An 18,284-nucleotide genomic window follows, 5' to 3' on the forward strand; every position below is an offset into this window, starting at 1 on the left:
TTTGCCTTAAAAGAATTTGTGCACATTCTTTAAACAACAGAAAACATCCACATACTTTTTAGGAAAGGGACTCATCTAGTGCAGGAATGTTTGAACTGATCATCTAGTGCAGGAATGTTTGAACTTTTATTTTGAAATGTGAGTGATACTGCCCGGAAACACTAGCGCACAGACTACATATGGTTGGGTAATTTATCAATTTTAACGTTTTTAAAGTAAAGGCTAAAGCTGTCGCTTGTGCCAGAGGCATGGCTGCATTTATTTAATCAATTCAAGTTTTAGCGAATATGAATGAATTGCTTCTTTTTTTGCGAAAAGAAACGTAGCACATGTAGACTCGAAATCAGCAGTGTTGATTGATTGACAGCAGTGACCTATGATTTCGAAACTCGTGAGAACTAAATCGAATAATTGAATCAAGGTAAAAAACTAAATGCATTTACATGATATGCAAAATTATTTTCCAAGCTGGATTCTGCTATTGTAGATGCAGCATAAATGAATACGTATATAGTAGTATCTGTATGCTTTACCTTGATGAATGTATGTATTTTTCAGGGAGGATGCAGTGTGTGAAACTGCCCATCAGTGTGACCGTGGAGATCAATCTGCTGCTGGTGGCAGTCACAGCACTTGCGCTCGTCACCAGACTATATGGCATTCACTTTCCTAAAGCTGTAGTGTAAGTCTGCGTTTAATCGTTATTATTATTTTTTAAACATTTTTATTTATTGAAATAAATTCACCTATGTATGTCATGTTTGTGTACTGCTAAAGGTTTGATGAAGTTTATTATGGACAGTTCCTGTCTCTGTACATGAAGCAAGTGTTTTTTATTGATGAGAGTGGTCCACCTTTTGGCCACATGATACTAGCTTTTGGAGGTGAGAAAATTGTTGATACTTTATAAATCACATTCATGAAGAAAACCACTTAATGTATATTAACTAATGTATATTATTTATCTGTGTAGCATATTTAGGAGGATTTGATGGCAACTTTGTTTGGAACAGAATTGGAGCAGGTGATTAGCTTCATGTTGTGTTGACAAAGCCAACCAGTTGTTCATGTACAGATCTTCCAGGTTTTTTTTAGTGTTACTAACCCAGTTCTGACTAACTGTTTATATTAGAGTTATATTAAACTATTTTAGGGCCAGGGCTCCTTGGTGGATAGACTCTGAGCCTAGTCCCAGACTAAAATGCACATTTGAGCTGTCTTTGCACTGACATCTTACATTTCAAAGCCATTCAAATAATCATTATTCATGCATTATTAAGTCATATACATTGGATTTTAATTGACTGTATTTTAATGCATGTATTCTCTTTTTTTTATCACACACACACAGGTTTCCATGTTTTATGGGGACTTGATGGACGTAATGGTTTTTATACTGTAAAAACTGTATTCTGTATGAAGTTTTAGTATTTTAATTGTTATTTAAAAAAATATATAATTAAATAATTTTAAGTCATCCTTTGGCCCCCTTGTAAGTATGCGGAGGCCCTCCAGTGGGCCTTGGTTGAGAACCACTATAGCATATATCTTGGCACACAGTCACAGTCATTCTTGCGGTTCTGACTAATTATGTATTTTCCCTGAAAGATCAAACTCATGTTTCTAGAATCTACTGCCTTGCAAATGTCCTAGCAACCAGCCAGAGCACCTTAGTGAACACTTGGCATCATCTAGATTCCATCAAGTTTCAAATCTCAAAGTATTCAAACTACACGACACACTAACACTTATATAACCTTTAAACTGTCATGAGCGTTCAGGCAAGGCTTTGTCAAGACAGCATTTGAACTTTCCCTTTATTTTTTACATGTTACACTGTCATACATTAACACAGGCTTTAGTATTCGCATTACTCTTATTGATTATTATTGGGGTCCATTGTAGAATATACCAGTAATGTTCCTGTTTGGAGCCTTCGGATAATACCGGCCCTTGCTGGATCCTTTTGTATACCACTTGCTTATCTTCTGCTGGTGGAGCTGGGATATTCCCACTTCTCAGCATTGGGGGCCAGTGCGCTGCTCCTCATGGGTAACTACTTACCTAATCATTTACAAGTCATTGCCTGAGGATGGTTTTTCTTGAATGTGAGGTTGAATACTTTTGTTTCATTTTAACAGAAAATTCCATGATTGTGCAATCACGCTTCATGCTGCTGGAGTCTGTTTTAATCTTTTTCCTACTGTTAGCTGTACTGTCCTACCTCCGCTTCCACAAAGAACGCAAGTAAGTATTGTAGGCTAATATGATTTGTCAGTCTCTGATCTGGATTGTCTTGTCAACCTCCAGTGGCTGTAATGATGATGACGACATACTCATGGTCATAAGTGTGTCATGTGTTCTCTCTTCTTCCAGTTCATCTTTTAGGTGGCTTTGGCTCGTGATCTGTGGGGTCAGTTGTGCATATGCAATTGGGTATGTGCAGTAAGATTACTTTTGTGAAGCACCACTCGCATTTTCTTCAGAAAGTGTAAAAAATTTAGTTTAAACTGCTCTGCGAATGAAATTCAAGTAGTATTTGTTTTTTCTTTGTCTTATTTTTCAGGGTTAAGTACATGGGTATATTCACATACTTGTTACTGCTAGGCATGGCAGCTGTACACACCTGGCAACTTATTGGAGATAGAACCTTAAGCCATGTGAGTAATAGTTACCAAATATCCATTGGTTTTGCATCACTATGGGTACAACGTTATGATTTTGCGATCTATGTCAAAAGGTCAAAGTAGTGGTCCAGGTTTTGGTTCGCTTCCTGGCCCTTGTGGTGTTACCTGTCATCATGTACCTTGGCTTTTTCTACGTCCATCTTACACTGCTGTATCGCAGTGGACCACATGACCAGATGATGAGCAGTGCTTTTCAAGCAAGTCTAGAGGTACAGATAAAATTCCTGTATTAAGTGCACTACCGTCCGAAAGTTTGGGGTCAGTAAGATGTTTCAATAGCCGCGTTTCCATTACCCTTCAAATTGCGCAAATTGAAATTGCGAATTGGAAATACGCCCAATGGAAACACGTCAATTTTGCGAAATCTTTTTTGCGATAAATGGGAGTTTTTACGCTCGCATGAGGTGGTTTTTCAGGCAATTTGAAAAAGAAATATTTCGCAAAACTGCAATGGAAACAGTTTTTGCGCATTTACAGGTCACCTGACGTAGACGGTGCGGTGTGTTTGGACAGAATACGAGACAGAGTTCTTTATTAAATTCATAAAAGACAAAAGAATTACAGGAATACTGGATTCTAAACCTCAAAGAAAGGCCACAAATCAAGACCTCGAAGCAGATATGAGGGAGAAACACCCAGAAACACCTCATATGTGCTCTGCTCCAAGTAGGAGTAAGGGTCTTTCCTTGCCATTAATGCTTGGATAACACGCATACGTCTACTTTGATTAAGAATAATGGCCAGTGCAGTGGCTGGGATATACATAAACCTACCAACATCCGATGCCATAATTTTTGGAATGACTCATTGCGAGAGGAAAAAAATAAGTTTTAGTCGCAAAACATCGGTTAATGGAAATGCCGTCATTTCGCAATAGTTTTTTGTCGACATTTAGAAGAAATCGCAAAAGTTTTGCACAAATCTGTAATGGAAACGCGCCCATTGTCACATTTGATCAATCTAATGCACTGTTGCTGAACAAAATTGTTATGAAATTCGTCCCTATTGTGACATACTATATCCAAGTGAAAAAAAAAAAAAACTGTAGGGCGGGACTTAATTTTTTCAGTGGGAATTGACTGGATCAGTGTGGTTTGCTATTGCTGTGATCTCATATGAGTGACAGGTTGTCCCGCTCTCATGCAAGTAAAAACTTCATCAGAAAAGAGACGTCACTGCAAGAAGGAGGGAATGATATTTTGATTAAAGATTACGGGCACATGACAAAAAAAATTATGTTAATAAATACTGCAAAATCCCCTAAAAAATTGTCAATTCTGATTTCATGGTGACTTGAATTTTTTACTGACCCCCATTTTTGAACAGTAGTGCACATAATGTATTCAAATATACACAGTGTAATAGTCACCTAACTGAATAGTGAATATTATCACAGGAGCGTTTATATGTGTGTTGTATGGTCATATCCTTTTTTTCTCCCATTAAGGGCGGTCTAGCCCGGATCACTCAGGGGCAGCCCTTGGATGTAGCGTTCGGCTCACAGGTCACTCTCCGCACCGTGTCCAGTAAACCTGTTCCATGTTGGCTTCACTCCCACAAAGTTAACTATCCAATCAGGTGAGCCATCAGCAGTCACAAAGCTGCAGGTTCAAGGTGATGTAATCCTAAACAACCACATCTTCATGCAGATCTTTACCGTTTATCTATGCTTATCTAAGGTATGAAAATGGCCGCGGTAGCTCCCACCAGCAGCAGGTGACCTGCTATCCTTTCAAAGACGTCAACAACTGGTGGATTATTAAAGACCCTGGGCGGTATGTATTTGTTGGTTATATGGTTCATATGATCCATATATGGTCTGCAGATAAATATTTACATGAATTGTATTGTAATTTGAAACCGCAGGCAGAGTCTTGTGGTTAGCAGCCCACCCAGACCTGTCAGACATGGCGATATTATTCAGCTGCTACATGGAATGACGTCTCGCTACCTAAACACGTAATACAGTTCCACCACCAAGTTTCATTTAATATTAAATTATTATTGTTAACATTATTATTATTTTTTTATAATATTAATAATAAACAAATTAACAATGATAATAAAACAAAATGTTTGTAATATTGGTAGTAATCAATAACCTGACTGTGCTTTGTTTTTTAAGACATGATGTTGCAGCCCCCATGAGTCCTCACTCACAGGAAGTGTCTGGATACATTGACTTTAATGTGTCTATGCCGGCTCAAAATCTATGGAGAGTGGTAAGATCTCAGTCCCAGAGGTCTATAATAAATATTCACATTTACTCAAAATGGGTTTTATTATGAATTGTGTCATTGCACTGTAGGACGTAGTGAACAGGGAATCCGATAGAGAGATCTGGAAGACGATTTTATCAGAGGTGCGACTAGTCCATGTGAATACTTCTGCTGTTCTGAAGGTTTGTATAGTTGTACAATGTGTACAAAAGAATTTAAGCATAATAATACAGTTTTAGGAAAAATGTAAACTTGATCAAATTTGAGACTAATTTATGCAGAAATACATGGACAAAATCAAAATTTTAATTTACTTGATATATTATTAATTAACAATAAGCAATACATTTGATATGGTATTATTTATTAATCATTGATAACATTAGTTTATAAAAATACAACAGTTTATTGATGGTTCATGTTAGCTCAGGCCCATTAAATCATATTAAAATAACACTTGATTTTAATAATGTTTTAAATGTTGAAATTAACATCAACTAAGATTAATAAATGCTTTAGAAGTATTTTTCATTGTTAGTTCATGTCAACCAATATAGTTATCTAATGGAACCTTATTGTAAAGTGTTATCATATCGATATTTAATTAGTTCTTGTTACTGCCCTTAAAAGGATTAAATTAAACTAAATTAAACTTCTGTCCACATTTACTTTATTTCTTCCATGGAACATAAAAGATGTTTTGAAGAATGTTGGGTCACACTTTAGTTTAGGGTCCAATTCTCACTATTAACAAACTATTAACTATTACTTTTGCCTTAATAAACTCTTAATTACTGCTTATTAATAGTAAGTAAGGTAGTTGTTAAATTTAGGGACTGGGTAGGATTAAGGGATGTAGAATATGGTCATACTGAATAAGGCAGTAATTTGTGCTTTATAAGTACTAATAAACAGCCAATATCCTAGTAATATGCACACTAATAACTAGTTAATAGTAAGAATTGAACCCTAAACTGAAGTGCAACCGAATGTTGGAAACCAAACAGCAGCTCATTGAGAAAAGAACAAAACAATAAAAATATATTTTTTATGTGCCATACAAGAAAGTCAGTCATTTTTGGAATGGCATGAAGGTGACAGAATTTAGAGTTTTGTGTGGAGTATTCCTTTAAGAGAGTTATTTATACCTGTTTTGTAATGTTTTGCAGCTCAGTGGAGCGTCTCTGCCAGAGTGGGGTTTCAAACAGCTGGAGGTGGTTGGGGATAAGATTCATAAAGGTTACCATCAGAGTGGCATGTGGAACGTGGAGGAGCATCGCTATGGCAGAAGTATGAGAATTAACATCTGTAGATATTTTCATATTGCTTATGTCTTCTTTTTCAATTTAACACATATCTGTACAGGTCAGGAACAGAAGGAAAGGGAGTTGGAGCTGAAGTCACCTACTCACGGCGACGTCAACAGAAACCTCACTTTTATGGCCAAATTTCTTGAGCTGCAGGTGAATATTAAATATTAATCTTGATCTTAATTATGTCAATCGTCAGAAAAGCCATTTAGAGCCGGTGTTGTAGAATGCATACACTTATTGTATGTTTGAGTAACAGTGGAAGATGCTGACAGTAAAGAATGAAGAGTCCGAGCACAAATATAGTTCATCACCTCTTGAATGGATCTCAATGGACACTAACATTGCATACTGGCTTCATCCTTCAAGTAATGTACGTCAACATCATTCTGCTGGTTTTTATTTTATGTCTGTGTTTTACAGAATGATAACAGAATTAATCTGTCTTATCTTTTCTATTTTTAATGCAGGCACAAATTCAATTGATAGGGAATTTTGTGACTTGGACCATTGCAAACCTTGTGCTGGTGGTGTACTGTCTTCTGTTTTTAACCTACTTGCTAAGGCGTCGGAGGAAAGTTGAAGACATTCCTCAAGGTATGTGCCTGGAAGTACTGCCACATGACGGTCCTAGTACTGAGCCTTGTGGTACTCCATACTGAACTTGTGATCGATATGATACCTCTTTGTTTACTGCTACAAACTGATAACGGTCAGATAAGTATGATTTGAACAATGCCAATGCAATTCGACTAATGCCAATGTAATTTAAGTCTATTTAAAAGAATGTTGCGGTTGATGGTATAAAATGCATGACTAAGATCCAGTAACACTAATATAGAAATACAACCACGATAAGATGATAAGAGCAAATCATTTGTAACTCTAATAATAGCAGTCTCAGTACTATGATACGGTTTGAATCCTGACTGGAAATCCTCACAGATACCATTCTTTCTAAGAATGAACATCGTTGTGAGAATACTGCCTTTTCTAGTATTCTTTTACAGAAAAGGGTGATTTGAGATCGGCCTGTAATTGACTAATTGTCTAGGATCAAGATGTTTTTTTGTTTTTTTTTATGAGAGGTTTAATAACAGCCAGCTTAAAGGTTTTTTGGTATGTATCCTAATGACAATGATGATGATGATGATGAATTAATAATAAGAAGAATTATGTTGGTGTTGATTTTAACGATTTAACAAGTTTAGACAATTCTTCCTCTGTAGCAAAGAATTAATGGAATTGTTCCTCAGGGGGTCTATAGCGCAAAGTCTGACGCAATACTGTTGTAGACGGTTACATGTATGCTGTTTGGAAATGTCCGAAGTTGAAGCTTTATTTCTCGTTAATTTATGAGTTTGTTTCTTTTTCTTCTCTTTTAGATGCTTGGGAACAGCTGGTTTTGGCTGGTGTTGTTTGCTTTGGAGGCTGGGCAGTTAATTACCTGCCATTCTTCCTAATGGAGAAGACTCTGTTTCTGTATCACTATCTTCCAGCACTCACCTTCAAGATTTTGCAGATACCGATTGTCATAGAGCACCTGTACATCCATGTACTGAGGTAAGAGATGTAATTTCGTTCCAAAAATCATCAGTTACTGAAGATCTTACGTTCACTGTTGAAATTTGCACATCTGTCTATCTATTTATCTGAATAAAACCTGTATGTTTATCATTGTATCACACCAGTGTTAATCACATGTCTATGCTCATGTCTCTATGTCATGCTGTTTCTCAGATCCCCAGCTCAACAGAAAGCATTTGGTGGTGTTATTTTGGCAGTCCTTTGCTCAGTATATGTGTCCTACCACAACTTGAGTCCTCTCACCTACGGCCGGCCAGCGTTAATGTCAGACGAGCTTGCTGCACTACGTTGGAGAGAAAGTTGGGATATTCTCCTACGAAAACGCTAAAAATGTTTCTTAAAGAACAGGAGCTTCCATACGTTTATGATGACATTAACTTTGAAGAAGTCAAGGCAGTTTGGTTGTGTCTTTGGATTTCAAGAGAGCTGTGAAACACGGTTGTTAGGGTCTTATACTCAAACATGAAAATTTGAAAATGTCTACAATGAGAATTCATGCTGCTGAATCTCAAAACTCTAAACCAAATGGACTGTAAAGCACTATTTTAGTGCTTAATTTATCATGAGCTTATGTTTACATATTATTCTGTTTGTATGGGAGTTTTATTGTACTGTTTTTATGGACTTGTTGAACTGAGATGTTTAATTTCTTACAATTTCTTTTTATTTAATCCTTGCACAACACTAAACAATAGAAACTGAAAATGGAATAAACATTTTTATCATAACAAACTTTGTATTAGCATATTCATAACAACAGCCATTATATTAATCATTAAATGAATCAGGCAACATGGAATAGATAAGTGTGTAAATGTTGAGTGGTGAAAGCACAGTTGTTTCTGTAAGACAAATCCATGTGTTGTAGTGCCTCCTCTCTTTGATGGTGTTTAATACCTTGGCTTAGACTGTCGGTGTTCATAAAGGTCTCATGGTCATTCAGAGTTGAGTGAAGCGAGGGTTGTTAGCTGACTCTGCCAGTGGTCGTGCCACTGCTTCAGCTGTCTTTCCTGAGCGTCACACTCTCGCTGGCTTTTGTCCAGCTCCTCCTGAACCCTCCGCCCATAGAGCTGGGAGAAGATTAAAGGATTAGTTCACTTCAAAAATAAAATTGTCATCATTTACTCACCCTCAAGTGGTTCCAAACCGGCATGAATTTCTTTCTTCTGTTGAACACAAAGGAAGATATTTTAAAGAATGTAACCAAACAGTTGATGTGCCCCATTGACTTTCATAATATTTTTTTTCCTACTATGGAAGTCAATGGGGTCCACTGACCGACCGACATTCTTCAAATCATCTTCTTTTGTGTTCAACAGAAGAAAGAAATTCATACAGTTTTGGAAAAACTTGTGAGTAAATGATGACAGAATTTTCATTTTGAAGTGAACTATTCCTTTAATACAGGCACACAAGCACAACACTTGTTTTATATTTATACGTTCATATTCTTTAACATTAAGCCTGCAGCAGTGTTTCTGGTTTAGATGCAACCAAAATAAAAATAGGAAAAAGGCTGCTCCTAGCAAATTACTAATGCATGATGTCACAGACCTCTAAACGGATGAGCTAGCATCTGCCACAGCCTCATTTGATCAGCACTTTACAGCTCCAATAGAGCTTATGTTATTGTTGTAAATGCTAGTACATAAAGCTTATTTATTGTTGAATGCTGATCCACAAAAGTGCATAAAAACCTATTTTCATGCTCTATCAGACATGTTTTGATGAGAACAGAACTCATTTTAAATGAACTTACCTCATGCATGGCATCTCGCACCTCAATGGTTTTAAGATGCCCTAGTGTGGTTTTAGCAGTTGTGATGGTGGCAGTTTCCTGAGCTTGTTTATGAAATGTGCTGTCTTCAGTGGATCCGAAGTAACAAATGCCTGACCATGTTCTACAAAACAACACGTTATTCAGAATTTAATATTCAAATATTCACAATTAATGTCCCATTAACAGTTAACCCTCTAATGCAGGGATGGGCAACTTCAGTCCTGGAGGGCCACTGTCCTACAGAGGTTAGCTCCAACCCTGAAAAAATCACCTGCCTGTAATTTTCTAGTAATCATGAGGACCTTGATTAGCTTGTTCAGGTGTGTTTGATTAGGGTTGAAGCTAAACTCTGTAGGACAGTGGCCCTCCAGGACCGAAGTTGCCCATCCCTGCTCTAATGCATGGTGACAATTACTCTGTGTAACTCTATCAGAATGAATGATTTAGAATTATTAATTACATTTTATTAGATATGGAATCATTATTTTCTTGTTTTAAAACCCCCAAATATTAAATCAGTGTTGTTACTCTTAAATAAAACAAAAACTAAAATAAATAAATTACTGAAATATATATATAGTAACAAAAGAACAAAATGACCAAAACTTAAACCAAAATTAAAATGAAAACCGAAAATATACAAATAATATTAAAATAACACTGATTAAAATTGTTTCCATTTGTGAAATTAAAAATTCATGCATCACAATGTTAAAAAAAACCCCAAAAAACAGTGGTGCTTGAAATACATTTTTCTTGGCTACGGTTTTTCCACACCTGCTGCCCTTCTGCATCAGAGTACTGCTCTTGTCTTCCAGCAAAAGTCCGGTTTGTGCTTGGCGGATGAGTGTAGTGATATTCTCCCTCTTTTGTTCAGCATCTGCTTTTCCAAGAAAACATTCAGTTTCAATTAAGAAAATTAATGATTATTGTAAGCAGAGTTGAGTTGGGGAATGTTAGCTTTTATAAGTCACGTGTTGCACTATTTTTAAAAAGTAACTAATCATGTTACATTGTTATGGGAAGTATGGTTTTAAAAAGATTTTCTCTAACCATCAGCTGACAAGAGACACATTTACAAATCTGTGAGTGAACAAAAGGGAAGCTTCAAGGTCTCTCTGGCACCGGTGTCTGAATACACACGACTGTATACACAAGGCAATTACATTGGCCGACGACAGTCCATGACGCCACAGAGTGCCCATGAGTATAAGAGCAGATGGAGTTAAACTGGAGTCTGTGGACTGATTACTTGATTATTTAATTATGATGCCTTTTTTGCATTTTTTTCTACTGAAATATAGGTCTCAGCACTCAGGTCTCAGAATACTGAAGTAAACTTTTAAAACGCATTGCAGCTGCACTGCGAGCACAACTGAGTGTGGGCGCACTCATTGGCTGTGCTGCGGCAACTGCACGAACCTATGGCGAGGCAGCTCTGACGTGCGAACCAATCAGGGCGCTTGGTGCCCTGGCGTGTACAGCCCGCCAATATGGGCGTGGTCAGAGGCTATATATTGGCGAGACTCACCTTCGTACTTCAGATCTAACTCCTTCAGCGACTTCTCCACTTCGCTGACCTCCGGAATACGAAGCTTCGCAGCCGTCGAAACGCAACTCAGCGGGATAGAGCTTCTGAGGACGCCGGCTTCTCGCCACCTTCAGCAAGCCGTGTCGCTGCGCCATCCGGCGTGCATATCCTTTTTTCACTGCTTCGTGTGTTCGCCGTTGCGATCCACACTCTAAAAGAGCTAATTTCAGGCGTTGTTTCAAAAGCCTCGGACTACCTGCGCCTCGTGTAGAGGCCCACTCGTCGGTGGAGACCGCCACATTCTCCAAGGTCGAGACAACGGTCGAACAGGGCGTGGCCCATGTTCTCCGCACCGAAGTGTCAAAGCTAGTGGAAAAAGGGGCTGTCGAAACAGTCCCTATATCACAGAGCGAGTCAGGCTTTTACAGGCTTCCTCGTACCAAAAAAGGATGGCGGTCTCAGACCCATCCTAGATCTCAGACGTCTGAACAAAGTGCTTGTGACGCGCCCGTTCAGGATGCTGACAACCAAACAAATCCTTGCGCATATTCACCCGGGGGACTGGTTCTTCTCAGTAGATCTGATGGACGCCTATTTTCACATACAAATAGCGCCCCACCACAGACGCTTCCTGAGATTCGCGTTCGAGGGACAGACTTATTAGTGCACAGTGCTTCCCTTCGGCCTATCCCTAGTACCTTCACGAGGTGTATGGACGCGGCGCTCGCTCGCCTGAAACAACGGGGAGTGCAAGTGTTTAACTACCTCGGCGATTGGCTCATAGTAGCCCAATCGGAGGAGTTATTAATAACTCACAGAGCTTGGCTCTTCGAGCACTTGGAAAATCTGGGCCTCAGGGTCAATTTTTCAAAGAGCATACTGTCTCCCAGTCAGAAGATCTCTTTTCTGGGTATAGAATTAGACTTGGCGCTCACAGAGGCGCGCGCGCTGCCGGTCCGGCACCTAGCATCATCATTCAAAGCGGGCACTCATGCTCCCCTCAAGAAATTCCAGAGAATGCTGGGTCTCATGGCCTCAGCCTCACCAGTACTCCAGCTAGGACTGCTACGAATGCGTCCGCTTCAACTATGGTTAAGACCACTGGTTCCAGCTCACGCGTGGCGGTCTGGCCACTTACGAATCAGGGTGACTCACGGCTGCATCAAAGCCTTGAGCCCCTGGAAAGCGACCGATTGGTATCAGTCTGGTGTGAGACTGGGTGCGATTTCAAGGAGAAAAACAATCTCGACAGACGCCTCCAGCTCAGGCTGGGGAGCCCTTTACGAGGGCAGACCCGCTTCTGGTCTGTGGTCAGACCAAGAGAAGCGCCTACATATAAACTGTCTAGAGATGAAGGTGGTAGCCCTGGCATTGAGGGCCTTTCTCCCATTCTTAAAAAACCACCACATTCTAGTCCGAACGGACAACAGAGCGGTGGTATCATACATAAATCGCCAGGGAGGTGTCAGGTCATACAACCTGCATTGCATAGCCGAGAATCTCATTCTCTGCTCCCAGCACAACCTGCGTTCGCTGAGGGCGACACACGTACCAGGCGTTCTGAATCAGGGACTTGGATATGTTGTCCAGACACAACGTTCTCCCAGGAGAATGGTCCCTTCACCCGCTATCGGTTCAGCTATTATGGGATGCTTTCGGGAGAGCGGAGGTCGACCTCTTCGCCTCAGAAGGCAACGCTCACTGCCAAATATTTTTTACAAAAAACAAGGATGCACTCACCCACGACTGGCTGAGCCGCCCTCTGTACGCGTTTCCCCGTCACGATGCTACCACAAGTCATCGAGACAATCAGGGAATGCAAGTGTGCAGTGCTATTAATAGCCCCCCTCTGGAAAACCCAGTGTTGGTACCCAGAGCTCGTACAAATGCTGGGAACAGCCCCTTGGCCGATCCCCCTGAGGAAAGACCTCCTCACACAAGCGAGGGGAACGATTTCGCACCCCGCCCAGACTTATGGGCTCCTCATGCGTGGCCCCTCAACGGGTACCCGGGAACCTCCCGCAGGGAGTGCTAAAAACCATTTCAGAAGCCAGAGCGCCTTTGACAAGGCCCTGTATGCTCAGAAATGGGCGGTGTTTGCTGGCTGGTGCGCTACGCAATCGTAGACCCTGAGACTTGTGAAGTGCCAAGCGTGCTCATTTTTCTACAACCCATACACAAAAGAAATATATTTGAAATATATTTTCAAAATATATTTTTGGAATATATGCAAATATTTGAAATTGGCCTAAAATGACAATTTTATGTAGGAAATAACACACAGAATGCAGAGTTTTTTCCCCTATTTTTACAGAATTGAACACAGTTATATAATAGTGTGTGTATGCAGTGTTAGACACTGAGTTCTATCTATTGTTTAAGTGCACTTCACTGATGGAGTGTCACTGTTATACTTGCATCATAAATATTGTGCATATTTTCAATATTTAAATGACTTCAGGAAAGATGTCAATAAAACAACAAATCTAATAATTGCACTTAGTGTTAGGTACGTTCCACCTAATATGGCCTAATAGTCCTAGGAAAGCAACTATCTGTAATTTTACATTGCAGTCATTTAAATGTAAGTACAGTATTTATTATAGCTGTGTGTCATAATACAGTAGTGAAATAAGGTAGCCTACTGTTGTGTATAGGGGAAAGGGTAGAGGAATTACTATGATCAAAATACATTTTCGACCCTTCTTTAGCAAGCTAAACATTTTATGACCATATATTTTGTCATATATTTTACATTACATGTTATAAATGTAAATATATTTCACACTTAACATCATATATTTTTGTTATATTTCAGAATATATTTCAAAATGATAAATATAAGTGAACAACAATGCAAATATATTTCAATGTATTTGGAATATATGCCACATATATTTTTGACACTTTAAAATATATTTCAATATTTTTTTTTTCTGTATGGGAAGAGCTGCTGGATGCGGGCCGCACCCCCTCCATGCTCAAAGTCTATGTAGCAGCCATAACAGCATTTCATGCTTCTATAGCAGGCAAACCGCTAGGAAGAAACAAACTCATTGTACGTTTTCTCAGGGGCGCCAGAAGGCTGAACCCTCCACGCCCCCCGTCTGTGCCTATCTGGGACCTCTCTGAGGTTTTAGAGGCCATGAAAAATCCCCCTTTTGAGCCGCTTCAGTCAGTAGACTTGAAGGCGCTATCATTAAAGACCGTTTTTTTGCTGGCACTCGCCTCAGTCAAACTAGTAGGTGACCTGCAAGCGCTATCCACAAGCGCTTCCTGCCTAGAATTCGGGCCGAACAACTCTAAGGTTAGCACCTTAAGCCGAGGCACGGTTACGTCCCTAAAGTACTCTCCACCCCGTTCAGGGCACAGATCATTTCACTAGCCATTCTCTCTCCTCGCCAGAAGACGAGAGTAATGCTCATTTACTCTGCCCGGTAAGGGCTCTCAGAGTTTATCTGGAGCGCTCTGCCTCATTTAGGCAGTCAGAGCAGCTCTTTATATGCTTTGGCGGACGCACTAAAGGTCTAGCTGCTACAAAGAAAAGACTATCGCGCTGGATAGTGGTTAGCCTACAAATCCAAAGGCCTTTCCTGCCCATTGAGCGTCAGGGCTCACTCCACGAGAGGCATGGCCTCGTCGTGGGCATGGTCCAGTGGTATACCCATTGATGACATTTGTGCGGCAGCCGGCTGGGCCTCGCCGTCCACATTTGTAAAGTTTTATAACTTGGAGGTACCCGCCTTACAGGCTAAGGTGCTCTCAGTATAGAAAGTATTAAGCACCCCCACGATGCCGTAGGGTACATACACATTTGGCACCGCTATAGCTGGACACTTATATATATCCCTTGTACATGAACTAGATTCCTAGTTATCCAATATCTGAAGCCCGTTATTCACCGGCTCATATTAGGATCATGCTTCTCTGTGATTCATACATATGCTTGGTAAGCAAAGTCAGCACGCACAACGTTTTGCAAGGGGTTCCCATAGCGTATGCTTACGCAATACGAGAGACCTCTTGAAAGGGAACTACTCGGTTACTAAACGTAACCTCAGTTCCCTGAGAAGAGGGAACGAGTATTGCGTAGCCTGCTGTGCTACTGTGCTTGGATCAGGGGTCGCTTCAGTCGTTTTAACCTGAAGTACGAAGGCGAGTCTCGCCAATATATAGCCTCTACCAAGCGCCCTGATTGGTTCGCGCGTTTTAAACGTTTACTTCAGTATTCTCGAGAAAAGGAGTTTTCCCATAGCGTACCTCTCGAAAGGGAACTGAGGTTACGTTTAGTAACCGAGTAGTTCTGTTCTTCCTTAACCCTGTAAGCAGTGGCGGAGCTAGGGGGTGGCCAGGGGTGGCCGTGGCCACCCTTGGTCTAAGCTTGGCCACCCCTTTGGCCACCCCTCTCACAACTGCTGTTTCTGTCTCTTTTTTTATTGACAAAAATCTCTCTTCTCTTTAAGACCACAAAAAACGTGTGACTTTTCAGACGCACACTCCAACTTCACCTCAGCGCCAGTCGCAAGTCAAACGAGTGCGGAAATGTGCAAGTGCCGAATGAGCTTCAGCAGAACATCAGACAGTGATATGCACATAGTAAATATAGAGTCAATCTTTCTCAACTGGTGGGTTGCAAGACCGTTTTGAGTAAGTCGAATAGTGTGCAGTCAACAACAAACGTAATTCTCTTTTTTTCTGATGCTACTTTTATTTTAGAAAATGTGTGTGAAAGCTTGTGACACTTCTGTCAGATGCTGAGAAAAGCGCGTTGTCCCATTCAGTTGGCCATCTTCGGTAAGATGAGACGTTGTCAGGCCAAATGTCAGTAAAACTAACTAACTTTCCTGTCATACGGCTGACAGCCGTTGTACTGTGCTTGCGGTACGCACATCACGCGCAAATGCGGCGTGCTGCAGCCGTAGTTCTGTCGTCAATTAACTCATGTAAGAATCAAAAAGGCGATTAAAGCTGTCAAAACTGCATGCATGTATTTGTTATACATGTGTCACATGTGTCTGGATTAAAATATTCTGCTATGTGAGATCACAATATAAAAATGGATATGTAATGTTTTAATGTCCAAATAAATGTGAGCACAGTGCATTTGTACTAGAGGATAGGCATTCATTTTGCGTTAATTTGTAAAGGACAAACAAAAATGGATAATTTTTAAATCCATAAAATAGCTTAATTTTACATTCTGGCAACATTACATTATGAAAAACATAACATTTTACATCAGGGGTGCCCAATCCTGCTCCTGGCGATCGACTGTCCTGCACAGTTCATCTCCAACCCTAATCAAACACACCTGCCTTTAATTTTCAAGTGATCCTGACGTGCTCTGAAGACCTTAATTGGTTGCTTCAGGTGTGTTTGATTATGGTTGGAGATGAACTGTGCAGGACAGTCGATCGCCAGGAGCAGGATTGGGCACCCCTGTTTTACATTATGTGCTGTTGACTTCCGCCTTGTTCACATTCTTGCACATGGGGATTCAAAAGAGAACTTTTGTTTTCCTTTTTAATTTAGGTATGATAGAACTGTTGCAATTATTTATTTTGACAACTAGAAAGTTAAACATTTTTTGACAAACTCAGAATTGGTTGAAGAGTTCATTGATTATATAAAACGTATTAAAGGTTGAATAATATTTGGACTACAGTATTATCTGCATGTTATCTCATCCATGAAGATGCAACAATGTAGAACAAGCTATTAGAGATTTTGAGAACCAGAACCAAGCTATAAAACAATGACCACCCATCTGATTATTATGTGACCAACAAAATCAAGTCATTCAAGAACACAGGCCATGCACCGTGACAGGTATCGCTGGCTGATTTTATCAGTCCCAAAACTGATTTTTCAGGTCAGGATATCACTATTGATGCCATCTCCCTTCATACACTACTGGAGTACTTCCAAAAGTTTGTGTCATAAGATATGAACAAAATAGAGGACGTTGCAGACATTGTGGTAAAGGCTACACCATCACACTTTGCAGCAATGTGCAATGTGCAATGTCTGCCTCTGCTTCTTGGAGGACAAGAACTGTCTACACGTCTCCTTCAGACAAAAAAGTGTATGACGTCTATTGCAGGTGCCCTCTTATACACATGGGCGCTCTGGTATTGACGTCATGGACAGTCCTCGGCCAGTGTAATTGTCGTGTGTATACACATGCTTTGGACACCGGTCACACTGATGGCGTTCCCCATAGTGCCGATCCAAGACGCTGTATCTCGTTCCCCTTCTCAGGGAACCATGGTTATATTCGTAATCATAGACATTTTCCGCCAAAATAAAGACTATTGAATCGGGGGAACATTGTTTTCCTTTTTTTGTATTTTTAGTCATACTGAATTGAGGGGGAAAATAGATTTCCTTATTTTTGTCCTTAGCTAATCACAAGCCTGAAAGACCCATTCACACCAAGAACACTGCAATAAAATTGTGTATATATTAAACATGAATTGTTTTTTTCATCCAAAAAAACTGATTATGTAATTTATGTTGCTTATGAATCAAGTGTCAACACCAAAACCTGTGTTGTGGCACCATCTACATTTCCATACTATTAATTGAATTCATAAACTTACGTCCCACTTGAACCTCATGGATGGTTATGAGGTTGTCGAACTGGAAGAGCAAGGCCTCTGCCAACCTGGAAAGAGCAGTGACAAATTCTTCTGCGTATTTGAGGGCACAGGCCTGTCCAGAAATAAGACCAAGGTTAAATTTAGTGAGTTAAAAAAACCCTAATAAAAACAGAACAGCGAGTGAAAGTCTGAGGCAATAAGTCTATAACCTGAACTTCCTGTCTGGTATTGTGGATGGCTTGTCTTTGTTCTCTCTGTCTCTCGCCCTCAGCCTCCACCAGCTGCTTCAGTTCTGTCTCACAAGCCGGATGGCTCAGACGCACACGCAACTGACCACTGTGCTCCCTCTATGACAGCAGGCCAAGAACAGCAGAAACCTGGTGACTGCTTTATACATAGCTAGAGGTGCATATTTGCATAATATTTTACAAATATCTGAGATAAATATTAGTAATATTGCATCATGACAGTTTAATGGCTTCTTTCCCACAGTGACTTTATGAGAGGAACTTAAGAGGGTTATGACAGGATCATTTCCCTTTGCCCATACCATTGTTCTGCATTTATT

The 18,284-nt window shown here is 40.1% G+C and overlaps 2 protein-coding genes across 2 annotated transcripts in view; one reads left to right on the forward strand and one right to left on the reverse strand.

Moving 5' to 3' along the window:
- Positions 1-140: 140 nt before the first annotated feature.
- On the forward strand, positions 141-8,535 carry pomt1 (protein-O-mannosyltransferase 1). Its single transcript, XM_084113216.1, has 20 exons — positions 141-421; positions 559-682; positions 778-884; positions 974-1,024; positions 1,906-2,052; positions 2,142-2,247; positions 2,377-2,436; positions 2,567-2,660; positions 2,741-2,896; positions 4,135-4,265; positions 4,367-4,462; positions 4,554-4,646; positions 4,813-4,909; positions 4,996-5,088; positions 6,076-6,196; positions 6,272-6,369; positions 6,476-6,589; positions 6,687-6,813; positions 7,602-7,779; positions 7,957-8,535. Exons 2-20 carry the CDS (start codon positions 564-566, stop codon positions 8,129-8,131), a joined length of 2,163 nt encoding a protein of 720 aa, XP_083969342.1. The 5' UTR covers positions 141-421; positions 559-563; the 3' UTR covers positions 8,132-8,535.
- A 144-nt stretch (positions 8,536-8,679) lies between these two features.
- ccdc180 (coiled-coil domain containing 180) overlaps positions 8,680-18,284 on the reverse strand; it is a 28,085-nt gene continuing 18,480 nt past the window's right edge. The window contains exons 33-37 of the mRNA XM_084113217.1: positions 17,926-18,063; positions 17,717-17,828; positions 10,361-10,463; positions 9,563-9,704; positions 8,680-8,873 (exon numbers count right to left, since the gene is read on the reverse strand). Of these exons, the coding sequence (XP_083969343.1) occupies positions 8,739-8,873; positions 9,563-9,704; positions 10,361-10,463; positions 17,717-17,828; positions 17,926-18,063 (630 nt within the window). The 3' untranslated portion in view covers positions 8,680-8,738. The remainder of the gene's footprint in view (positions 8,874-9,562; positions 9,705-10,360; positions 10,464-17,716; positions 17,829-17,925; positions 18,064-18,284) is intronic.

The sequence above is a fragment of the Abramis brama genome, assembly GCF_963993115.1.
Source record: "Abramis brama genome assembly, chromosome: 5".
Lineage (NCBI taxonomy): Eukaryota > Metazoa > Chordata > Actinopteri > Cypriniformes > Leuciscidae > Abramis > Abramis brama.